At 40.1% G+C, this 26,502-nt stretch overlaps 2 protein-coding genes across 2 annotated transcripts; both read left to right on the top strand.

The window, feature by feature from the left end:
• The first annotated feature begins 5,408 nt into the window (after positions 1 to 5,408).
• Positions 5,409 to 7,353, top strand: LOC129731879 (60S ribosomal protein L5). The gene is made up of 4 exons (XM_055692239.1): positions 5,409 to 5,539; positions 5,886 to 6,149; positions 6,208 to 6,645; positions 6,858 to 7,353. Exons 1-4 carry the CDS (start codon positions 5,537 to 5,539, stop codon positions 7,044 to 7,046), a joined length of 894 nt encoding a protein of 297 aa, XP_055548214.1. The 5' UTR covers positions 5,409 to 5,536; the 3' UTR covers positions 7,047 to 7,353.
• An 8,499-nt stretch (positions 7,354 to 15,852) lies between these two features.
• LOC129730746 (CCR4-NOT transcription complex subunit 3-like) lies at positions 15,853 to 23,018 on the top strand. The gene is made up of 11 exons (XM_055690298.1): positions 15,853 to 16,581; positions 17,630 to 17,727; positions 17,800 to 17,934; positions 18,000 to 18,453; positions 18,526 to 18,725; positions 18,794 to 19,064; positions 19,134 to 19,620; positions 19,676 to 20,351; positions 20,422 to 20,532; positions 21,137 to 21,346; positions 21,409 to 23,018. Exons 1-11 carry the CDS (start codon positions 16,557 to 16,559, stop codon positions 21,505 to 21,507), a joined length of 2,766 nt encoding a protein of 921 aa, XP_055546273.1. The 5' UTR covers positions 15,853 to 16,556; the 3' UTR covers positions 21,508 to 23,018.
• The last annotated feature ends 3,484 nt before the right edge of the window (positions 23,019 to 26,502 follow it).

The following is a 26,502-nucleotide window of genomic DNA, read 5'->3' as shown; positions in this document are numbered from 1 at the left end:
TGTTTTGGCTTGTATTTTTCGTTAAGCAGCAGGTGCTATAAAAGCAAGGTGTGGATAAAATTATCGTTGAGTTTATTATTTTATTGCATTTAGGTAGCATATTTCTTGCTTCACTTGAGTTGAGATTATGTTCAGTTTTGATTTTCGTTGGTTTTCGTACATGATTGAGGGCATAAATCAATACAAAAAATGATGATACATCACGAAACAGAACTAATGTGAGCAATGTTTTTAAACGATTTTTTCCACCGTTGTGGCAAGTAAAAAGCTGGATAAAGTGTTTTATATTTATATCCGGAGTTCTTCGTGATAAGGGCGAATCTAACAAACTGTAAACAAATAGAGATTTTACCGAAAACGAATGAAGTGAGCTACTATCTACCTTCAAACTTCGAGAAAATAATGTATCTCTTTTCTAACTATTAAAAAGTACTATCACAGACTAACAGACATAACACGTCAACAAATTTTCAATAAAATCATCGTTTGGATGATTTCGGTACTTTACGTTAGTAACACTAGCACCATCTGCTGTCGTGTTCGCGCTGCCTCATGTATTTCGACATCAGCGCCAGCGTTACTGCATGTGTCAAATGGGTAACTACAAAATATGTATGAGATTGCATGACAGCGCCCCAGACGACGTTTTCGCGCGACGACTGTTATTCGATTGAAAATTTAAAATGAACGTTTTTTGTGGCGATGGAGCTAGGTTCCAGTGTTACGTCTGATAGTCTGTGGTACTATGTTTGTTAAGGGCGAAATCTTCTTTGAATCAAAACGAAATAGAATGAGGAATACGCCCTTTTTGTTGTTTACGTTAGTAAAAGGCGAAACTTGACTGCGTCTTGATGAATGGGTGAAATCAAAGTTGTCAACAAAATAAACATTAAAAGCAAAGGGCGTATTCCAATACAATAACGTAACCACTACGAATAATAAAGGGCGATACTGTCGAGCGAATGAAAATAAGGCGTATAGTAAAGGGCGATACTTTCGAGTAGATCTAAATAAGGCGCAAAGTAAAGGGCGATACTTTCGAGCAGATCGAAAAGGTTGCATAGTAAAGGGCGAAACTATAAACTTTCGAATATACAATGTAAAGCGACTGAAATTCAAGTTTTAGGTTTACCATGTACAAAGCTAGAACAATTTTGCTCTCATTAGAGTATTTGGATGACAAATATATTGTTCTACCGTTATTCAGGATTTGAATTTTCGATTAAAAACTTTGTCTTTTTTGAATTTTGTAGTCATTGTAAGATTCGCCCTAATCACGAAGTAGTCCGGATATATTTACATATTGATTATTATTTTGGGTGTAAGGAGTATAGTGAATCCTGTCAAATGGAGACATAAATATCATTCTTCAATTACATATTAGTAGTAAGTTTTTGACGTTGGACTAACGTCTATATCGAAGTTAGGCACCTGAATTTGAAAATCTAGTAATTCAACCGGGGAAAACCAGGGAAAAGTGGTCAGGTTTTGAGCGCTTATATATCAGTCATTTCTTTTCAGAATTTCGAGGTTTTGGCATCAACCGATCAGAAATTCTTTTACGGTTGAATTTATGTAACAAAAATAACCTATTGTTCGAGATACACTATTGAAAAATTGATAAATCACATCGATTGTCTAAATCATACCGAGCAACCAATCACCACCTCTCTTCACAAGCACAGTCGACACTAACGGATACAACCGATCTGACTTTGTAAACAGTCTCACAGCTTTCAACCAATAACGAGCTCGCTTTCGGTAGCTGCAACAGGTGTTTCAACACCGTTTTAAAATGCTTCTTTTATCATTACCACTGAACAGATTCTAAACACCAATGGCTTGATTGATAGGGGAAATATTGCGCAAGATTGTCATATAATAATTTAAATATGTTTTCGATACTAAACTAGTTAAAAGTTGTGTTAAAAGTCGTGCACATTCAACCAATCACAAGCTCGCTTCTTGTTTGCTCGCGGATGGATTTTTGCTTTGGGCTATATAATAGCCTGTGTCGTGACTGCTATATCAGTTAACAAGTGAAAGGCCACCAGGCTGGTCTTGTATAATCAGCAGCGGTGGCTGATTCCAGCGGCCAAACTGAGCTGCAGCAGAACCAGAGCGGTGGTATCAGGCAGCAGCGGCGGAGGTAGTGGGAAGCTGCATTTCTTCATTCAGTTCGGTGCTCCTTCGATCTGAGTTGGACCCCACCAGCGGTAATCCAATTCAGATATCGTTGGGTGAAAACGTTGGGTGTGTGTGCAGTGTGCACATATAGCTTATGTGCATCTGTATTGCTATGACATTTGCGATGATAGGGATGGCGCTGTTGCGTGTGTATGGCTAGCTATAGCGTGTGTAAGACACTAGCATGTGTAGCATATTATGGCTATTGCGTGTATATCTTCAGCGAGTGTACGGATAGTTATAGCTTGTGTGTGGATAGCTGCTGTGTGTGTAATGATTAGTTATAGCGTATGTATGGATAGTACTAGCACATGGTTGGATAGCTTATGCGTGTGTATAGATAGTTGTATCGGATGTATGGAAAGGAATAGCGTGTGTATGGATAGCTATAGCTACAGCGTGTGTATGAATAGTTTTAACGCGTGTTTAGATAGTTATAGCATGTGTGTGAATAACTATAGCGGGTGTTTATCGAAGATTATTATTGTCATTGAAAATATTAAAACGTCTTAACGAACACAGTTGTGAATTTGATTTTACAGCAGCGATTTTAACTTCTTCAGCCAGTCTTTATTCATCGAGGAAAAATTACTACCTATGAATGATCAACACTTATTTACTAGAAATTTGATTTAGATCAAAACGGGTTCTTTTGAGTATCATAAGTTATTGGTAAAAAGAGTTGCAAGTTTCCTCAATGAGCATTCATTAAATTTTCGTTTTTGTTTCTCGGTGCGCGGTTTTGATTTTGTTTCTCGCACACAGAGAAAGAAACAAACTTGTCGCTATCGTGAAAAATAACAAAACAATTAGAAATGCTCTAAATCACAACTGAAGAAGTTAAGATATTTTCCTGTCACTCGCCCAAACCTTGATAACAACTACCGAAAAACGTGTGATTGAGCTCTTGCTATATTGAGTTATTGAACCAAACGTTTTTTTTTTTTTTTTCAAATACATGAAGTTTTATGCTGGGCTGGAACTAACCTAGCATGAGTTTTATCGATTAAATGTCAAACAATTTTCAAATTTAAAATTTTCGGTTGAATCGTTCTGGGCTCCAATTTCAGATAGTTTCGTAAAGTTTGCTTTTTGCTTAGATAGGAAAATTTTACCAATTCGCTCAATTAAATGATTGTCTTGGTAGTGCAGCAAGCAAAGGGTTGATTCGAATATGTATGAAATGACAGCGATTAAATAAAAGATATCCATTCTTTTAGTATATATTATTATTTATAACATTTTAACGTCTCAGCATCCAGAAATGCACTGTAAGATAAAATTGCAGCAAATACTAGAGTTGCGATTCCCTCTATTATTTGTTTTAATGGAATATAAAAATACCGTAGTCCAACGTCATGCGGTCGTGTCTTGAATACCACCCTCCTACTTTTGATAAATCATAAAACCTCTGTTATTCTTTTTTCTTTCAATGAAGCCGGTTCTTCTGGAACGAGCGTCATCACTACAATATACAAAACAAGTTTGATCACAGAGGTTATATCATGATGCTATCTCCGTGTAGATCAAGATTACTCACAGTTTTTCAAATTCGCTCCTTCTCTTTGTAAAATTTTTAACAACAAAATGACATTCATAAGTTGCAGAATATTTCTACTTACAGAAATTAGATTTTTTTTCTTCTGAGAACAGTAGAACTCAGATCTAACAAATACTATTCCAGTGCTCCCAAACCTAAAAACATAACAAAACTCATTATCCATTAATATAAGAAAATTTTGAAACAAAATAACTTTCAACAAATCTGGTAATATAGTTTCAACCCTGCATATCGACACTTGCCTATGCATCAGGGCTGCCAAGTATACAGATTTTACTGTATAATACAGATTTTTCTGTATAATACAGATTTTTCTGTATAATACAGATTTTTCTGTATAATACAGATTTTTCTGTATAATACAGAAACGATACAAAATACAGAATTCAGACAGAATTTTGATTTTCAATACAGATTCATACAGAATTTCAAAGTGTTCGAACTAATGAACTGGTAAGTCGGCCTCACAAACATTTCATCCGAACAGATCCGATCATCAGTTTTCAGTTGTTCGAATGCATTTCCCAAATAGCCAAACTGGCCGATTCGCATAAGGCAATCCAATGGTGGCGTTTCACTGCTTGAACGTTTGTTTTTGTTGTTGTTTTTCAATTGGGTCCTAAAGCTATACCAGTTTTTATATATCATGCGATAATATCATTCGTTTTCTGAGCAAATCGTGATTTTCAAAAAATGTTTATCGTTTTCCTTCGATTTTTAAATGAAGAGTAAAAAAAACTGCTCGAAAGGTCTTAGTTGACGTTTCGCTCATGTACGGTATATGAGAGAACTGTCATTTAAGGCATTTCGAGCAGTTCTTTATTCTTAATTTAAAAATCGAAGGAAAACGATAAACATTTTTTTAAAAATCACGTTTTGCCCAGAAAATTACACTCTATCAGCTGATATATAAAAATCAGAAAACCGTTTGAAACTTTAGGGCCCAATTTGCAAAACCCCACCGACCGAACACGGAGTCTTTTAATGCCGGTAAAAAAAATCTGAGGTAAAATTTTATTGTTGTTTAAAGGATTGCCACTGCAATACTAGAGCATCTGATCAAACAACGTTTGTTTTTAATGCTTCTCGATCCGGATTGCATCCAAGTTCCGATCTCTCGATCATACCTGAGGCTGTCAAAAGTTAAAAATAAACTGAAATCAACAGATCGCAACTGTCTCGTGGATTGTTTATGTGAGAGAAAAAGAGAGCAATATTTTCGCTTTGTTTTCTCATTTTTCACTAGCAGTCTGATAGTTAGAAATGGGAATAATTGCGATTAGGCTTTAAAATCTATTTCTTCGCCCAACGTGGAATATTTGCAGCTGATTGTATTTATATTGCCTTTTTTATTTCTTCTGGACATCCAACATTTGGCCAAGCGGGAAAACTTTGAAACGAAAATACCTGATTCGATTGCTTTCATAAGGAAAAACACGGTTATAGACCTGAGTTTTCTTTCAAGAATTTTACCCAACCTTTTTACGGTTTCAGGCGAGCCTTAAGGTCGGATTGCAAACCCAGTTACCCCAAATCCAAGCACCTGTAGGCACACCAACAAAATACAGAAAAATACAGATTTTTTTACGGGTGCATATAGATTTTTCAAAATGAAATCTGGCAGCTCTGTTTTGCATCTGGCAGCCCTACACTAATCTGACGTCTTGCTTGTCGTCAAGTTGCGATTGTCGGTACGCCATCTTCAAATTTTCTTTTTTTCGTAGACACCGACGTGTAGAAAACGTGTTGTGCGTAGGCTAGTGTCTATTTTCCCAATTTCTAAGCAAAATGGTAAGTAAAATGCTTCTATTTACGTGAAATAACCGTCCAATTTGAAAGGATTTCCCTTTAAGTGATAGTTCATGAAAAGCTGTAACGATAATGTTTATTTCTTGAATTAAATACGGAAGGTTGTACAGCTCCATTTTGTATTGCTAAACTATTTTTAGAAACTTAATACTTTTGTGATAAAGTAATTCCAAGTGAAAGTCAGCTTAAATGATGTATACAATCCTAAACTATTGGCACTTATTAAAATAAATTTCAAATATTCGATCGCGCTACATGTGGAATGAATCCTGACGATTCTAACCTTCAAATGTTCATTGATTGTATTGGTTAATTTCTGCTCCAACAGGGTTTCGTAAAGGTAGTGAAGAACAAGCAGTACTTCAAGCGTTACCAGGTCAGGTTCCGCAGGCGTCGTGAGGGTAAAACTGATTACTATGCCCGTAAGCGTCTTATCTTCCAGGATAAGAACAAATACAATACCCCGAAGTACCGGCTGATAGTCCGTCTGAGCAACCGCGACATCACTTGTCAGATTGCTTACGCGCGCATCGAGGGCGATCGCATAGTTTGTGCTGCTTACTCCCACGAACTTCCTCGTTATGGCGTTAAAGTGAGTATAACTGTTATCCAGTTTTCCTGCGGAGGCCTAAAAATGTACATTTTTTCAGGTTGGTTTAACCAATTATGCAGCTGCATACTGCACCGGACTGTTGGCCGCTCGTCGTATTCTACAGAAACTACGACTGGATACATTGTACACTGGTTGTACAGATGTTACTGGTGAAGAGTATCTCGTTGATCCAGTCGATGAAGGACCAGGTGCCTTCCGTTGTTATTTGGACGTTGGTCTGGCTCGTACAACCACTGGTGCTCGCGTTTTCGGCGCTATGAAGGGTGCCGTCGATGGTGGACTAAACATTCCGCATTCGATCAAGCGTTTCCCTGGGTACAGTGCCGAAAACAAATCCTTCAATGCTGAGGTTCACCGTGCTCACATCTTTGGACAGCACGTCGCCGATTATATGCGTACCTTGGAGGAGGAAGACGAGGATGCCTACAAGCGTCAGTTCAGCAAATACATCAACCTTGGAATAAAGGCTGACGATGTAAGTATTTTGTTATTTATAAAGGCACGTCCACTCAAATTTCGGCTGCGTTCCATCAAGTCACGGTCGATTCCGAAAGTGGACCACAAAAATTTCGACAATCAGTTCGGAGTGTTTTGGCAATCAGTCTGAAAAACTTCCTAATTTTTGTCATACAACCTTTCCCTTGTCAACTATTCGGAGCTAACATATTATTTTTTTTTTCCATTCAGATCGAGAACATCTACAAGAACGCCCATGCTGCCATCCGCAAAGATCCTTCCTTCACCAAGAAGCCAGAAAAGAAGGTCACCAAGAAACGTCACAACCTGGCCAAGCTTACACTGGAGGCTCGCAAGGCGAAAATCGCCAAGCACAAGGCCGACTTCCTTGCCAAGATACAGGCAGATGTGGAAGCCTAAACCGACACAGTTTGGATACGGCCATCCGTTCCTTTCATTTACGGTTACTCAGCTGGGTCTCAGAGCATTGCGTTTGCTCGCTTATTTACTGCATCTGCTTCCTACTAGATACTTAGGTTTGCTCAGAATTTGAAAATTGTTTAGGAACTAAGCAGTTCAATTTTTGAATAAATGTAATGTTTTTTATTCAGCTGGAACGTCAGAAAATACGCGTTGGTTTTTTACTAATATTCGATTTAATCGTTAAGGTTACTATGTTAAACAACTTAAAATAAGCGAAAATATAATGCAATTTCTTCAATTTAAATAGGTGATTTGTTCAGCAAAAATTTGAATACTTCATTTCATCGTTGTTGCATTCTATGAAGACTTTGCCAAATCATGCTAACGCTGCGATATTAATGTTTTCTCTTAGACTTCAATGATAATGCGGGAAGTGCATCTAGATCTAGAAGATCTGTAAATGAATTGTACGTTTGCAATGCAAGAAGCCGCCTCAGCAAATGACGGGGTAGCTTGCGAACATCACAGCGTATCGTATATGCGCTAATGGGTAATATGTGTTTGGATAATATGGTCCAATTACAGAAAACGATTAGAGTTGACTCGTCCATGTTTTTCAAATGAATTAAGTTATTTGTCGAAGATTTTGTAATACGGTCCATAATTTTCCTTGTTCTTGTTTTCATTCAAATTAAATTCGTACCGAAGTATTCATCGCAGACTCGTATTCTCGTCTATGTTCGAATCAATCTAAACATTTCTTTGTAAGCTCAACCGAAATCAGGGATAACATTTTCGAATCGATCTTACCGCCTCTATTACAGAAAACGATGCGAGTAACTCGCCTCGCGCGCAGTCATTGACGAGGCGAGTCATATGCAATGGAATATAGAAAGGTACGGAGATGGTTTGAGTCTCGGGTTTAAAGGGCTTCTTTTTTGTTAACAGTGATGACGTAGAAGTCAAAAAACAATGCCCAAAAATCAATGTTCGGTACATTTTTTTCAAGAAGTTTTCACAAGTTATGACAGTTTACGGCTGAAAATGCCTACCTGCGTCGTTAAACAATGCGGAACACAATTCCAAATGGCATTTTCTTGTTTTTGGAGATCTACGTCACAACCCCAACACGTGCTTCTGTTTACCTCTTTTTCGTTACTGATACAGACAAATGTCTTCTTCTTCCTCACCTTTGTATACCTCATTGAGTCATATGTTGTAATGGGGAACGCAAGTGAAACTTGGCTGGTGACAGACGAGCTACTCGTCCGAAGTCCAGCTGACTCGCCATCTACAATACCAAAATTGATCAGTCGAGTAACTCACCGCTCGCCTCGTCTCCTGTACAAAAACCTCGTCTCCGGACAAAACCCGTTTTTCCGAAAATTAGTTAGTATCCAGTAAGCTTACATAGTGGCGCATAAGTGTAACGATTCAAACAAGGACGAATGTTTTGAAGATTTTTCTTCGATGAGGCATGTCTGTTTGTCTGTGGTTTTTAAATGAGGAATAAAAATTACTCTGAATCGCTTGAATGACAGTAGGTACATGGGCGAACTGTGATTGAAGCGATTTCGACACCCCTTTGGCATCACGCCATGTTTCAAGGGCTGCTAACATCTCAACATATGCGTAAACGAGATAGCATATCACCGCTTCTTTTCATACATCTTTATCTTACTGCTGACAGCGGGCACAAATTAATTTGAGCCCGGGACATGAGTCAGGGGGAATCTATCTGTCAAATATCGTGTAACCGTGACCAACATATTTGGCAACAAGGCGTCCGATTGTTTTGGTTTTTGTCGTTTTGATCGAAGTTGAATTTAGTAGAATTAGAAACTTTTTTTGACGTTGAACTACGTTTTTCTTTGGCCTACCACGTAGGGATGCAAATAGGAAAACTATTACCGAAAAGGGGGCGAAATATGTCCCTTTTTAAATGCTTATAAATCGGTTTGTTTTCAACCGATTTCCTTCATTTTTGCAGCAATTGTTTGGAAAATTATACACGCATCCACCCAAATGTAGAAAATTGTTGATTGATTATGCAAACTATTGTACTATTGATAATTGTCAAGCCTTGTTTAAACGAAAATTACGTCCTCTGATTGGTCGTTATATGATTGCTTCCCAAGCACGGTCGACAGAATCATATACCTTGCAATTGAAAACATGCTGTTTAGCCTATATAAGAGCCTGTTTCAGCCGAAGCCGCTCATAATAGTTCTGGACAGCGACAAGGTGTCAATAGCAGTCGTCCTTCCTTAGCAGCAGCACTAGCCCTGTGGTTGGTCACCACGTCTCAGGAGCAGCGCGGTTCTTCTCAGCGTGTGTCGCCAGACTGCCATTATTCCCCCGTGTTGGGGCAGCATGAAGATCGTCATCGCCAAATCCAATTTTGAACAGCAAAATGCCTTTTTTCAAGGCAAATAAACAAATCGTTGAAAGTTAATAATTTTTGGCAACGTAAGCAAGCATTCTGTGCGGATTCCAGCAGGTACATCTGTCGCGGCCGTCTAATTTACAGAAGGTGAAATAGCTTCGATAGTGCATGTTGTCCGTGTATCTTGACTCCCCCACTGTTGGGGCACAAAGGTTGCGATCAGCAACCGATTTTGAACAGCAAAATGCCTTTTTTCAAGGCAAATAAACAAGTAATTGGAGGGTGAAAATTTCCTAGCATCAACACAAGCAAACATTCTTCGCGGGATCCTAGCAATCAAATTCTGTTGTAGTTTATTTAGTTTTAGTTTACCCCCACTGTTGGAACAACACAAAGGCTGCGATCAACATAACCGATTTTGAATAACAAACTGCCCTGTTAGAACGCATTCACAAAGGCAGTTAATTCGAATATGCAGTACTGATATAAAGTCGATTCTATCAATCAGCATTAACAGAATTTCGTCGTCTCCCAGCTGCCAAGTTGCAACATGATGCAACACGCAACAACGAGCAAACGAAATCGCTTGATGTTACAAACCGCAATAAGATACGGGTTAAAATCGTTGCGTGTGTGAGAGCACCATCGGTGTTTATTCGCTGGAAACAAATATCGAATGTGAATTGTGGAATAATTCGTATAAAGAATATTAGAGAATTAAACAACTGAAAAGAATGGCGTGGTCTATTACGTAGCACCCTTCGGCTATAAAAGAGTGTTTCTGGGAAAACTAGCTACATTCATTAGTCAGAAGGTGAGCTGGCTAGACCGGACCGTCCACAACGTTGACAGCAGTAGAAGCAGATACAACACTTAGAAGTAACAGCGGGTTGCGCCTGTGGCTGCCTTCAAATTAAATAAACCACTTGCGCTGTGGTTGTGACTGCCATCATTCCCCCACTGTTGGGGCAGCATAAAGTTCGTCATCACCAAATCCAACTTTGAACAACAAAATGCCTTTTTTCAAGGCAAATAAACAAGTCATTGAAAGTTAATAATTTTTGACAACGTAAGCAAGTATTCTGTGCGGATTCCAGCAGTTACATCTGTCGCGGCCGTCTAATTAACAGAAGGTGAAATAGCTTCGACAGTGCATGTTGTCCGTGTATCTTAACTCCCCCACTGTTGGGGCAGCACAAAGGTTGCGATCAGCAACCGATTTTAAATAGCAAAAGGCCTTTTTTCAAAGCAAATAAACAAGTAATTGAAGGGTGAAAATTTCCTAGCATCAACACAAGCAAACATTCTTCGCGGGATCCTAGCAATTAAATTCTGTTGTAGTTTATTTAGTTTTAGTTTACCCCCACTGTTGGGACAGCACAAAGGCTGCGATCAACATAACCGATTTTGAATAACAAACTGCCCTGTTAGAACGCATTCACAAAGGCAGTTAATTCGAATATGCAGAGGTAATATGAAATCGATCCAATCAATCAGCATTAACAGAATTTCGTCGTCTCCCAGCTGCCAAGTTGCAACATGATGCAACACGCAACAACGAGCAAACGAAATCGCTTGATGTTACAAACCGCAATAAGATACGGGTTAAAATCGTTGCGTGTGTGAGGGCACCATCGGTGTTTATTCGCTGGAAACAAATATCGAATGCAAATTGTGGAATAATTCGTCTAAAGAATATTAAAGAATTGAACAACTGAAAAGAAGGGCGTGGCCTATTACGTAGCACCCTTCGGCTATAAAAGAGTGTTTCTGGAAAAACTAGCTACATTCATTAGTCAGAAGGTGAACTGGATGGACCGTCCACAACGTTGACAGCAGTAGAAGCAGATACAGCACTCAGAAATAACAGCGGGTTGCGCCTGTGGCTGCCTTCAAATAAATAAATCACTTGCGCTGTGGTTGGTCACGATGTCTCTGTAGCAGCGCGGTTCTTCTCAGCGTGCCTCGCCAAACTGCCATCATTCCCCCACTGTTGGGGCAGCATAAAGATCGTCATCACCAAATCCAATTTTGAACAGCAAAATGCCTTTTTTCAAGGCAAATAAACAAGTCATTGAAAGTTAATAATTTCTGACAACGTAAGCAAGCATTCTGTGCGGATTCCAGCAGTTACATCTGTCGCGGCCGTCTTATTTACAGAAGGTGAAATAGCTTCGACAGTGCATGTTGTCCGTGTATCTTAACTCCCCCACTGTTGGGGCACAAAGGTTGCGATCCGCAACCGATTTTGAACAGCAAAATGCCTTTTTTTAAGGCAAATAAACAAGTAATTGAAGGGTGAAAATTTCCTAGCATCAACACAAGCAAACATTCTTCGTGGGATCCTAGCAATCAAATTCTGTTGTAGTTTATTTAGTTTTAGTTTACCCCCACTGTTGGAACAACACAAAGGCTGCGATCAACATAACCGATTTTGAATAACAAACTGCCCTGTTAGAACGCATTCACAAAGGCAGTTAATTCGAATATGCAGTACTGATATAAAGTCGATTCTATCAATCAGCATTAACAGAATTTCGTCGTCTCCCAGCTGCCAAGTTGCAACATGATGCCACACGCAACAACGAGCAAACGAAATCGCTTGATGTTACAAACCGCAATAAAATACGGGTTAAAATCGTTGCGTGTGTGAGAGCACCATCGGTGTTTATTCGCTGGAAACAAATATCGAATGCGAATTGTGGAATAATTCGTCTAAAGAATATTAGAGAATTAAACAACTGAAAAGAAGGGCGTGGCCTATTCGTAGCACCCTTCGGCTATAAAAGAGTGTTTCTGGGAAAACTAGCTACATTCATTAGTCGGAAGGTGAGCTGGATGGACCGGACCGTCCACAACGTTGACAGCAGTAGAAGCAGATACAGCACTCAGAAGTAACAGCGGGTTGCGCCTGTGGCTGCCTTCAAAATAAATAAACCACTTGCGCTGTGGTTGGTCACCATGTCTCAGGTCAGCAGCGCGGTTCTTCTCAGCATGCCTCGCCAGACTGCCATCATTCCCCCACTGCTGGGGCAGCGAAAAGATCGAAATCGCTTGATGTTACAAACCGCAATAAGATACGCAATCGGTGTTTATTCGCTGGAAACAAATATCGAATGCGAATTGTGGAATAATTCGTCTCAAGAATATTAGAGAATTAAACAACTGAAAAGAAGGGCGTGGCCTATTACGTAGCACCCTTCGGCTATAAAAGAGTGTTTCTGGGAAAACTAGCTACATTCATTAGTCAGAAGGTGAACTGGATGGACCGTCCACAAAGTTGACAGCAGTAGAAGCAGATACAGCACTCAGAAGTAACAGCGGGTTGCGCCTGTGGCTGCCTTCAAACAAATAAATCACTTGCGCTGTGGTTGGTCACCATGTCTCAGGAGCAGCGCGGTTCTTCTCAGCGTGCCTCGCCAAACTGCCATTATTACCCCACTGTTGGGGCAGCATAAAGATCGTCATCACCAAATCCAATTTTGAACAGCAAAATGCCTTTTTTCAAGGCAAATAAACAAGTCATTGAAAGTTAATAATTTTTGACAACGTAAGCATTCTGTGCGGATTCTAGTAGTTACATCTGTCGCGGCCGTCTAATTTACAGAAGGTGAAATAGCTTCCACAGTGCATGTTGTCCGTGTATCTTAACTCCCCCACTGTTGGGGCAGCACAAAGGTTGCGATCAGCAACCGATTTTGAACAGCAAAATGCCTTTTTTCAAGGCAAACAAACAAGTAATTGAAGGGTGAAAATTTCCTAGCATCAACACAAGCAAACATTCTTCGCGGGATCCTAGTAATCAAATTCTGTTGTAGTTTATTTAGTTTTAGTTTACCCCCACTGTTGGAACAGCACAAAGGCTGCGATCAACATAACCGATTTTGAATAACATACTGCCCTGTTAGAACGCATTCACAAAGGCAGGTAATTCGAACTGATATAAAGTCGATTCTATCAATCAGCATGAACAGAATTGCGTCGTCTCTCAACTGCTCAGTTGCAACATGATGCAACACGCGACAGCGACGAACGAAATCGCTTGCTTGATATTACAAGCCGTAATACGATAGGGGTAATATCGTTGCGTGTGTGAGAGCACCATCGGTGTTTACTAGCTGGATACAAAAATCAAACGCGAATTGTGGAATAATTCGTCTAAAGAACATTAGAGAATGTGACAACTCAACTGAAAGGTGTGGCCTATTACGTAGCACCCTTCGGCTATAAAAGAGTGTTTCTGGGAAAACTAGTTACATTCATTAGTCGGAAGGTGAACTGAATGGACCGTCCACAACGTTGACAGCAGTAGCAGCAGATATCGGCACTCAGCAGTTGCACTAACAGACCATAGCAGCGGGTCGCGCCTGTGGCTGCCTTCATATTAAGCAATTGCCCTGTGGTTGGTCATCATATCTCAGGTCAGCAGCGCGGTTCTGCTCGCTTCTTAGCGTGTGTCGTCAGACTGCCGTTATTGCCCCACTACTGAGGCAGCATAAAGGTTGCCATCAGTAAATCCAATTTTGAGCAGCAAAATGCTTTTCTCAAGGCAAATAAACAAATATTTGAAGGTTAATTATTTTTTGACAACTCAACCGAGCAATCTGTGCTGGATAGTAGCAATTTAACTCTGTAGCAGCCGTCTAATTTACAGAATGTGAAACAGCTTTTACAGCTCGTGTTTTCAGTGTCTTTATTACCCCACTGTTGAGGCAGCAAAAAGCAAGCATTAGTAGACTTTGACTCATTAATCAAACACCTACAACAATGCATTTGTTAATAGTGTGCGTAGTTCTACGTCAGTTATGCGGTCGTGTCTTGGATACAACCTCCTACTTTTTTAACAAAACTCGAGAAATCGCGGAAAACTTCCATTAATAATGCGTTGCGTAGTGAAATTTTGTGGCAGCAACTTGTGTTTGGCTAAAAGTGATTAAGTTTCATCGCCATCAAACGTCATGGGCCAACAAACTTCATGGACCAGAGTTGATCTGCGATAATGCACACATATACGAATTTTGACAGTAGTAAATCCCCCCTGACATGAGTTCATTGTCTTCATTGTCATTCACTGTTAGGGGCCGTTCCTAAACCACGTGGTCATATTTTGATTTTTTTATCGAATCATTGACCACTAAGTGTTCTAAGCGCCACCATACTGCGTATTGCGACATGCTAAAAAACAGTTGGGTCTTTTTACACATGAAGCAAAATTAGCTTGGATGTCTGTTATCTGTGGTTGTACGTTTTTGGCAGTGTAACTCTTATGCGTTTATGGGCAGATTACCCCACCGCGCAAAGTATAAGTTTAGTTTAGCAAAAAAAACATACTTAATTGATTCATATCTCAATGGTTCCTCTATCTAGCTTTTTACGCGCCGTAATGGCGGACGCTATAATGCAAAGTTCGTAATAAATTACCCACCCTTCTGACAACTCTGCTTACGTCAGTTTGAAGTCTTCATACAATTTATCAAAAGAAAACTATTTCTGGCAACATTTGTGTTGCCAATTTTTCAGAAATCGCAAATATGACGTAAGCAGAGAGGTTCACATATTACGAACACGCATTATAGCGACCGCCATTATGGTGCGTAAAAAGCTGGATACGAATTTTCAACCTTTGGTCACCAATTAACTCGGAATGAATTATAGTTTATTGGAAACATATAAAACGAAAAGATACAAGATATCAGAAAAAGTTCTACGCGTTGTAAGAATGCACATTTTGACACACACGCCTAAAATCTAGAACATTTCCGGTGTCCGTTGGTCCCGTCAAATTCCCATGTAATTTTTGGAAACTAGAGTAGCTTTTTGGTAAAATGAAATCGGTTTTATCAATGTTGATTCATTTTTCGTTAAGTTCTGACTATTTAAAAATTGACAAAATCTCGTTCATTCAATCATTTTGTCCTACCCCCTGTAGATGAATTGTTACAAACTTAATTTATCTCGGCAAACTTCTCAACAGCTGATCGAGGTCAGCGAGGTATTTTAACAAATGTCAGCAGTATATTTCAACGGACATTCACCAAATATATCGATTCATCGTAAATCAGCAAGTATTGACATTTTGTTTGCCGAAGTTCTTCGAAATTCTGCCGAAAACTTGTTCAACATTTTACTAAATTTATCAGCTGTTCAGTTCTCGGCAATAAAGACTAAGTGTGGATATTCAGTTCCATGATATGAGCGATTTCACGGTGAACGCGAAAATTATTAACAATCCGAGGCTGTTCAACAGCCCCTTGGTGCACAGTTTAAAAAATGTATGGCATTTATGTTTATGGCACAATCTTGATCAAGATATTCAGCGCAGCAATTTTCTGACAATTGCGTAATTTGACAGCATGTCAACTGAGGACGCAGCCATTGATCTGACAACACGTCAGATGTCGCGCAGCACCACAGCGAACAAAAAAAGGGAAAGAAAGAAATCCGCACTCCACACAGCAGCAAAAGTCCAATCAACTCTTGCTTCATCGACACAGCATAGCATTTTCGCACTGTGTTCCCCATCAAAAAGCGACCCGAAAAGTGTTATCGCGGGGTTCCGTGCGGAGCATTTTAACTCGTTCCGTTTCCGTTATAATCGAATGTATTCGAATCCGCAAACAGCTCGCGTTCTAGTCCCCCTTAAATCGGTAGTGTAATCCTCGCGCGATTCGGCGTAGCGAAAAAGAACGCAATCCGAAAAATTGCTTCACGAACATCACACACGGCCATCTTGAAAGTCGATCCCCTCGTCGTCGTCGTTTCACATCGTTGTTCCATAACAAAAACTTGCCAGGCCATAGTCGCATTTGCCTGCGGCGGAGAGAAAACTGCCGAAAGTATCAACGGTAGACGTACGGTAGTTCCCGGCGTGCCCACAGCAGAACGCCGTTTGGTCACAGTCTTTGCGGCGCACGAATCGAACAACAAAAAGCGCAGGAGAAATTTTCCTCTTCGAGTGACCCCAATTTTACATTGCGGGAAAAGGTTTTTGTGCTCCCGGTCAGAACCCGGAACGACCTGCTGGGCTTCGCGGTGGCAACGGTGGTCGGGAAAGGAGCAAACATTCTTGCTTTGTATGTCTAGATTATGCCTAATATCTGCGACCAGATGTATACATAGCCATGGCTGCGACGCGAAAGTTGCAAGGTGAGAAATCGGTCGAAAAGCGATGGCTCCGGGAAAGGTTGAATGTTTCTATCGTGAATGTAAAATGAAAATTCAAAAATGGATTTTTTTGAGGTCATTAGTTTAGGATAGATAGTTGGATGTTAGGGTTAGGATGTGTTGAAAGCTGTGTGTAGATGATGTCGAACGATTAGCAGTATTATGTATTAGTTGTTAATTCGCAATGACTATTAGAATGATTGAATATGTAAACAAACTGAAATTGTTTAAGTAAGCGTTAAGATCGGATCGATCACTGTAATTTCAACACTTTATTGTTATTTTTTTCCTTTTCAAAGCCATAAATATTTGGCTTGTGATAACGCATGATTGGAATCCAGTTTCTACCTGATAATATTTTATTTCTGGTTTCGAGCTCTACGAACTTAGTAAGAACAGCGTAATTGTCACTGCCTCTGAAGTTAATTTTGTATGTCGGATTCTTCTATTTGGTATAATAAAAGCTTTGCTTTCAATATGTAATGATATAATCTAGAACTTCATTGTTTTGCAAATTGCCAGGAATGTCAAACAGTACATTATAATTCTTGGTAAAAACAGGCATGAATAACTCCGATCGATTGATAGTATAAATTCGGACTTCTTCCGAGCTAAACATTTTCAAAATTTCTTCGATATATTTTACTTAGCCTTTTTAGATTGAAATAAGGAAAAAGTTCAATATCACACTTGAAAAAAACAATGCATTGTTTTTGCGGTCTTTTGATATATTCCAGCTAAAAAGTATGTTGTTAGAAAAACAATCAGATTGTAAGAATATAATAGTAATTTCAAAATTTTCTCGGAGAGGTAATGAAAGTTTATGGTTTATCCATGTCATAATATTTAAAAAATCTCCAAAGATTCTTTGGAGTTTTGAGTTTCAGTTCGGATGAAGTGTATTTCAATAATATTTGTCTAGTTTCTTCAAGTTAGACAATTGCCATGAATTTAGGCTTAATTCTTTATTCATCTTAAAAAAATGTTGCAAGTGTTTCATTTATTGTTGACTTTAATCACTCCATTACAGGTGAGATCGACCGGTGCTTAAAGAAAGTCACTGAAGGAGTCGAAACCTTTGAAGATATTTGGCAGAAAGTTCACAATGCCACTAACAGTAATCAGAAAGTATGTTTGAAATTTAGAGATAACCGAATGCCCATAATGCATATTAATTGCCACTGTGTACTGCACTTGTAGGAAAAGTATGAAGCTGATCTCAAGAAGGAAATCAAGAAGCTGCAGAGGCTACGAGATCAGATCAAATCATGGATCGCATCCGGCGAAATCAAGGACAAAAGTGCCTTGTTGGAGAATCGACGGCTCATAGAGACGGTAAGCTATCTCGCATCTATGTTCAAACTTGTCAAATAACATTTGTTCTACAAACCGTGTTTCAGCAAATGGAGCGTTTCAAGGTGGTAGAGCGAGAGACCAAAACGAAAGCATACTCGAAGGAAGGTCTAGGTGCTGCACAAAAGATGGATCCAGCGCAGCGCGAAAAGGAAGAAATCAGCAGCTGGCTGACGAACTCGATCAGTTCACTGCAGATCCAAATCGATCAGTTCGAGTGCGAGGTAGAATCGCTAATAGCCGGGAAGAAGAAGAAACTGGATAAGGACAAACAGGAGAAAATGGATGAGCTGAAGGGCAAGCTGGAGAGGCACAAATTCCACGTGACTAAACTGGAAACGCTGCTCCGAATGCTGGACAACGACGGGGTGGAAGTAGAGCAGATTAAGAAAATCAAAGAGGATGTTGAATACTACATCGATTCATCCCAGGAGCCCGATTTTGAGGAGAACGAATATATCTACGATGATATCATCGGTCTCGATGAGGTTGAGATTTCGGGTAAATTTTCGACTTTTTCAAACTTGCAGGCTCTCAAATTGGGAACTCATTGTTATGTTTTTTTTTCCACAGGTATTGGAACATCAGCTGGTACGGAAAGCAATAATAGTAACGAAACGGCAGGATCTCCAAGCAGTTTAATGTCAGGAAATAGTCCGTCGCAGTCTCCGGTGATGAACTGCAGTGCATCAACGATGCATAACCACAGTGGCGAGATGCCTGGTGCAGTGGACAGTAATATCGATAAGCGGCCGAAGGATGTCAAGATTACGGTAAAGTGTTTATCTTTTCGATCAGATCGTAGCAAAATGTGTGGGTATTACTAACACTGTTCTTACAGCCGGTTAAACCAACGGCAATCAGGGCGAGTGTCAAGTTGGACCTCAATGCACCTGTGTCTGCAGTTGTCAGTAATAACACCAGCATCAATACGTCCAAATCGGCATTGATCAGCTCAACGCCGAGTAAAAACCTGCCGAATGCTGCCGCAGTGGTGGCGGGGGGCCTGGTACCGAATAGCAGCGGTATTGTGCCTCCCCAGGCGCCGGCTGGTGGCTTAGTCCAACCAATTATTGGTCCGGCATTTGCAGCTGTCGCGAAGCAGCATCCTAGTAAGGAATTTTCGCAATCTGAGCTGTTGTCAACCCGATTCGGACACTCATTGATTACTTCTATTCTAGAAAATGGTCCTTTACATCAGTCCAGCGTCACCTCTTCGTCGACGGTGTCATCCGTGTCAAGCGCTCCTGCACCCACGACAGTGGTACCCAATGCCTCGGGGGCAGCCGTTAGTAACCTCACTCAGATTGTGAATGCAAATCAAACTACGATTAGTCAACAGCTGCAGCAACAGGTGCAACAACAGCAGCAGCAGGCCTCCCTAGCGTCAGGTCTACTCACGAATGCAGCGGCGGTTGTAGCAGCCGGAGGTGCTAGCGGTAGCAATGTCCAGTCGCAATCTCAACAACAACCCCAACAACAACAGGCACCGCAGGTCCCAGGTCAAAATTCCATACCACTTCCACATGGTGGCGCACTTACGTCCGCATCCTCGGGTATCGAAAACAATCATGTGATGACGACGTCATCTGCGTCAACTATCAGCAGCAGTGGAGCGAATATCATCAACAATTGTGTATCTCCTAGTAATTCAGCAGTCAGCAGCAGGTATGTAATGTGCCATTTTTACCGTTTGTCAATTACGCATGGAATGTTTCTGCAGAGCGTCTCCGAGTTTAATGTCACCACCGCAGCAGCCATTGTTGAACGGTCCTACAAGTCTCGGTAAGAATGACTACCCTGCCGTACCCATGAATATTGCAAGCACTCATCCGATGTCTACATTGAAAACCATAGCCCAGGAAGTGATAAACCGGACCAGCGGCAGTTTGGAAGCTGGTCAATCACCTGTCACTGGTGGTGCTTTGGTTCAGCAACAACAACAACAGCAGCAGCCATCGCAAGTAGGTGGCCAGCATCAACCTCCTGCGGTACAGCAACAGCCTCCACCGCAGCCCGATACGAGACAACCCAGTGGCGGTCCGCCTGTTCAACCCGGTCAACAGCAACCTGGAAACCAGCAGCAATCACAGCCACAACAACCACAACCACCACAGCAGCAACAACAACAACAGCAACAGCAGCAGCCGCCTTTCTCCCTGGTGGATCCAACAAACAGTGCAAACTCTCTGATACCTACGTCGTCATCTACTGCCATCAGCAACGGGCCGAATGCGATTATCAACACGAGCTCTAACATCGTGACGAATTCCGCCAATCCTAGTGTCACCAGCGTCGGCGGTATGAAAGCAAGCGGAACGAACGAAGCGCACATACCCCCGCTGCTGGGTGTAGCCCCACTAGGTCCCTCGCCACTGCAGAAAGAACATCAGATACAAGTATGGGAAAACAAACGGGTTTACTGGTGGCGCGAAATATACTTAGCGCCGTTTTTTTTGTTCTTTTTAGTTCCAAATGATGGAAGCCGCCTATTACCACTTGCCAACGCCAAGTGACTCGGAAAGGCTAAGAACCTATTTGCAGCGGCAGCCCGTGCAAACGCCACAGCACTATCCACAGGTAAGTTTCGCGACTAATTTTCCAAAAAATGGATTTCTTAGTTCAGTTTTATGAGCAGCTGGATCATGATATTTTTCGCATCATTCATTCGCCTAAGCAGCGTTGGTATCGGTACAAATCTTTCACATGATGCCAATATAAGCGTTAAAGGTATCGTAATGTATGTTTGTTCAATACTGCGATTTCAGAACAAATGCAGTTCGCTCTCTACTGTACATTCGCTTATTCCTATGATGCTCAAAGGCATCGATATTCTGTTCCAAAGTGGCCAGCAATTTCAGACTTGGCTTTCTTTTGGCTAACAACACTTACGTGTCATGCTCGAAGGCTTCGTCACCCTGTGTAAAGTGAGGAGCGTCGAGCTCATCACAATTGCCAACAGCTCCAGATTCCGCTTATTCATTATTGACAAATATTTTATTGGGATCTCGCGGACACTATTTTCGAATTATCCAAATAATCAAATTAACTATTTCGAGGTTTAAAATATTTTTCTCTGCTTAGAATCCAAAAACTAGCAATGTTTAGAATGGTGAAATAAATTTTAAAGTTGAAAAACAAAAATCGATTCTAACGTCACCGTTCAATCTTGGTATCGTTCCAGCAACAACTTCCACATTCTGACACGGTAGAGTTTTTCCAACGCCTCTCGCCGGAAACGCTGTTCTTTGTGTTTTACTACATGGAGGGCACCAAAGCGCAATACTTGGCTGCGAAGGCTCTCAAAAAGCAAAGCTGGCGATTTCATACCAAGTATATGATGTGGTTTCAGCGCCATGAAGAGCCAAAAATCATCAACGAAGAATTCGAGCAGGTACGTTCACTGTAGCTCACTCGGTTTACTTGAGTTCGCTCAACTGTCATTTCCTCACACAGGGAACCTACATCTACTTTGACTATGAAAAGTGGGGCCAGCGTAAAAAGGAAGGATTCACTTTTGAATACAAGTACTTAGAAGACAGGGACCTGAATTGATCTACAATGATTATGGAACTCCTTTTTTTAAAAAAATGAAATAAAAAAATGGAAAACCGATCAATAAAAATCGCAAAATATACTGAAAGCATACTGAAACAAAAGCAGCAGAACTGTTTTGCAAGTCGAAAACGTACTACAGTGTTCCAACATCCAGAACGCCGTTTATCAACATCCTAAAAACATAGTGGTTGCGTGTGTGTGCTTCTCGAGCTTCAGGAGCAAATACAAAATACAGCAACGTTGCGTTTTCTGTATCAGAGAATCCTTGTGAGTGAGAAGTCAGCGAGTTGCTTTCAGAATTGATTGAAGTGACAAAGGGTCCCATGTATGTTGAAACAAAAAAAAAATGAACCGGAAGAGAGAATCGAGAGGAACATTAACCACTTTCAACTGTTAATTAGAAAACAAATTTGCTCAGATCATCGCCCAAATCGAAATCTTACCATTCGGAAAATCACACACAAATCCACTTGCATCGTGATTGTGAATTGAGCTGCATGTAAAAAACGCGTTTTTGTTTCGTCTGGCTATGGTAAACTCAAGCTAATTTAATTTTTATCGCATCTTGTATACTGCCATCCATAAGATCGATGTAAGTTTCGTTATTTTTTGTTTCATCAATTTGTTGTTTCTAGAGTGCCGCTTTGTGGTTTCATTGAGGATTTGTTGTTACGCAAAGTGAACGGGAGATCTGTTTAAACGGGAAAAACCTGACCCTAGTTATTGTTGAATGTATCATTAAAACAAATCGGGCTTTTAAGTAATTCGTGGAAGACTTGGAGTTACGTAAAGTATTTTACTCGCTGAGCGGAGAAATCATACAATTAGAGTAAATCAGAAATTGCAGAATTAAAGTTACAATAACCATTTCCTTTCACATTTGTAAATCAGCTGTCATTTTAGCATGTAATGTGTGGCATCTAGTTTCGCTTAGAGTAACCGACATTGTGACAAGCTAAAAAGCAGGAAAAAAGAAAAAAAGTAAACTGTTTTTTCATTCGCCAGTCTACAACAGAGTCATCATCATGTGAGTTAAATGCAAGTAGAGAGTAAATGAGTGTATGAGAATTCATTTTATTAGAGCACGTACACCATTCAAACGCAATGGCAGAAATAAAAACACAAGAGTAAACGAATCTATCGAAATAACTAGAACAAGTTTTGAACAATATAGCGCTGTTCTTTTTTATTACTATTGGAAAGAAATTGCTACTTCCGATTTAGCCGGCAACAGACACCCAAGATTAGAGTGACACACGTTGAGCAAAAGCAAAAGTAACAATACACACACACATTCAAAGTCATAAACATCTACGAAAGTAAAAATGAAAGTGGTTAAAATATGTTGTTCAAATGCTATGAGTAAACAAGAAAATATACCAACCAAACCAGAAGAACAAAAACGTGAAACAAGAAATGAGAAAAATGAAACTGCATTGAAATGTGATTTATAAATATAGATAAAATAAAAACAAAATACACTTATATATATTGAAAAACAACAACAATTATTTGTTAATATTTTCGTGAACGTAACTTAAAAAGCGTAATTTAAAGAAAAAAGCAGTGGAATCCACAAACTTGTAGGCAGTAATGAGAAGGTAAAAACTGACTTCTAGTAACGAGTAAGATGAATTTTAATAAAAACGAATCATTACTACAAAGAAGGCTATTTTTAATTAAGTTGTTATAAAATATGTAGTATTGAGTTAATCAGACAACGAGAAAGTATGATTTGTACTCGATTTATTTTGCTAAATCATGCATGTCATATATTCTAATGAAACTCTTCTAAAGTTTTCTATAACAAATTGCAGGCAATTAAAATTATTATTTCATCGACTTATATCAATTAACTCTGATAGTATTTACGCTCAGGTATTTACGTATATGAAAACGCGGATCAAAGCAAGCCATAGTCGGTAGTCGTGAAATGTGAGTTATGATCTGTTTCAAACGTTTCAAATGGTGATTTAAGGAACGAACGGAGAAAGCAAAAGCTTTGTTATTTACCAGTTCCGGCTTTCTTCATGTGTTATAAGGGAATGTTGCGGTGACCAGGACAGTTTCAGAGTTGAAATGGGAATAGGCGGTTGAATACAATGGTGTTCATCGGTAAGTTTTTTTTATTGTTAACCAGCCTTGCGTATATCCAATAATCATATACAACAATTCCATGCAAAAAAGACCTATCCGAACACTTTTTTTGTTTCGATAATTCTCACAACCGCTATATGTAGTTGGTCTTTATCGAACATTTTTAGATCCATATTTTTTTGTTTGGCCTTTAAGGTGACAGTTTCTGACGATTTCTTTCCAAATTTAAAATTATCAAAAATTTGTAATCTTTGAACGTTTTACCGATTTTAACTTTTTTGTCTTTAAATCGAAAGTGATCAGTGGGTTTTTCAATGAAAACTATAAAACTGTACTTTAAATAACGTTCATTAAAAAAAAATGATACACACCGTTTTTTATCTTTTGAGTCTCAGGAGATCCTATCGTTTGAACTGTTTTTTGGATTCCTCAGGAAATTTTACGCGAATCAACAAATTTCACGAAGCAATATTTTGTTATTTCGGAGATAGAATAATTTTAAATCTTTAACAAAGTGGAAAAGTTTTCAAAATAAATGTATTCATTTTTCTGATATTATAAATCCAACATAAATTTCCCTGATATTTTTAGCAGCATTAAAAACCAACATAGATTAACGTAACTCTGAAATTTTAGTAAAGAAAGTATTCAAGAGGAAATATTCAAGCAATGCCCTGTATTAGCTTCCGAGCCCCTTGAAATAGAATCGCTTCTTGGTTTAAAGTTTGCCCCAATTTTTTCAGTTTTTCTGATGTTCCATGATCTCATTAATCGAAAAATACGTTCCCTGATATTTCTGGATTTTACAGGATGACCATGCGTCACCATCGGAAAAAAGCTATTGAAATTGAAATGAAAAAATAATTGCAACAGGATCTTTTTGGTCTTGAACTTTCCAAAACGGCAAAATACGATTTGTATCATGACATTGCATTGCAGTAGATTTTTCCAATGGAGACGCATGTTGATGAGAGACATTGAAGATTGAAAAAAAATCTGTCTCCAAAAAATATAACTTCGTAAAAATTTGATATTTTTATGTAAAATTTTCTGAGGATCCAAAAAAAACATCAAACGTGGGTTTTAAACCCTCATACTTGAAATTTTTTGCAGTGCCTCGGTAATTCTGGCCGAGAACGGCACCACTGAGTGCTCGAGTTGAAAAATGATGACAGCTGTCACATTGTTTCGTACATCTCTGTTCAACCTAACTGAAATTTCGGCATGAAATATTACCGAGCTATCACTAACGAGATTAAGGATATTTTGAACCGGAATTTCAGTTGGGTGAACAGAGTTTCACGAAAAAATGTGACAGCTGTCATTATTTTTCTAACCGAGCACTCGGTGCCGTTCTCGGCAAAAATTACCGAAACCTGTCAAGAAATTTTAAGTGTGCTCCGAAACTTTTAAACCGGTTGTGTAATATTTTTTGCATAGTTATTGTTATTCAAAGTACAGTGTGATGTTTTTCCTTGAAATGCTCATTAATTACCTTCAATCTGTAATTTAATCGTAATTACGTTAATCGTAATTTCGAAAAGAGTTGATTTTTTTGGGAACCCTACGACAGAAATTGTCACTCTAAGGGCCAACGATGTAAATAATAATTTATTCTTTAATTTCAACCTTCCAACTTTGCTATACCATTTTGGTAGTAAGATATGTCTAGCATTCTTTTTGAGACGTGGGAACAGAAAGCGTTTGCTAGGGCCAAATCAGGAGATTGACGCGAAGTGACATCTGCCGTGGAATCTTTTTTTTGTTTTTTTTTTTAAAGGTGGCGGGGAAATCTGCAAACAGACACCTGAGAAGAGAACTCAGGGTGTGGGGATGAGACTAGGGGAGAGATGCTGGGGTAGTTACACTCGCCCAGGCACCTACTGATCCCTGTCCCGACCCACTAAAACCCCTCCAGTCTCCAGCCCTGGTCTTCCCGGAACGACAGTTAAGTATTACGTCGGGGAGTGGCTTTTGTGCGTGATGCACCCTCTTTACTCTTATAACCTCCTAGCTAACTACCTGGAGACTGGTAATTAGCTACCACTGGCGTGTTGGTGGTTGACCCGCCACACACGTTGCAGCTCCAGAACAATCTGAGAGGCGGCCGCACAGACCGCGTTCTAGATGTCGGGGTCGTCGCACATCCTCCGGACTAGATTGTCCGGAGTAGTGCCAGGCCCGCTCACAGCCATCATGTTGCTCCTCGCTCTTACGAAACGGGGGCATACGAAGAAGACATGCTCAGCAGTCTCCTCCTCCTCCACGCACTCGGGACACATGGGGGACACCGCGTGTCCGAACCTGTGCAGATATTGCCTGAAACAACCATGGCCTGACAGGATTTGTGTCAGGTGGAAGTTCACTTCACCATGTCGTCTCCCGACCCAGCCGGATATCTCCGGTATGAGTCGGTGCGTCCATCTGCCCTTTGTGGAGTTGGACCATTCCCGCTGCCAGCGGAGCATCGAGAATGACCTTCTGGTACCTCGTATGCCCCTTGTGTCACGTTTGTCGAAACACTCTCTGTCCTCCTTGATGGCGATGCTGATAGGCATCATGCCGGTCAAGACACAGATTGCATCGTATGACACCGTACGATACGCACTCGCAACTCTCAGGCACATGAGCCTGTAGGTACTTTCCAGTTTACCACGGTAACTGTTAGTACCTAGCGCTCTGGACCACACTGGCCCACCATACCTAAGTATGGACGAAACCACGCTGGCAAGAAGTCTTCGCTTGCTGCCATAAACCGCTGAGCTATTGGACATCATACGAGATAGTGCTGCAATAGCCGATGAGGCCCTCTTACAGGCATAGTCGACGTGACTCCCGAACGTGAGCTTGTCGTCCACCATAACCCCCAAGAGCTTCAGGGATCGCTTCGAGGTG

This window comes from Wyeomyia smithii, chromosome 3 (genome assembly GCF_029784165.1).
Source record: "Wyeomyia smithii strain HCP4-BCI-WySm-NY-G18 chromosome 3, ASM2978416v1, whole genome shotgun sequence".
Taxonomy (NCBI): domain Eukaryota; kingdom Metazoa; phylum Arthropoda; class Insecta; order Diptera; family Culicidae; genus Wyeomyia; species Wyeomyia smithii.
This window is presented reverse-complemented; position numbering and strand designations above follow the sequence as displayed.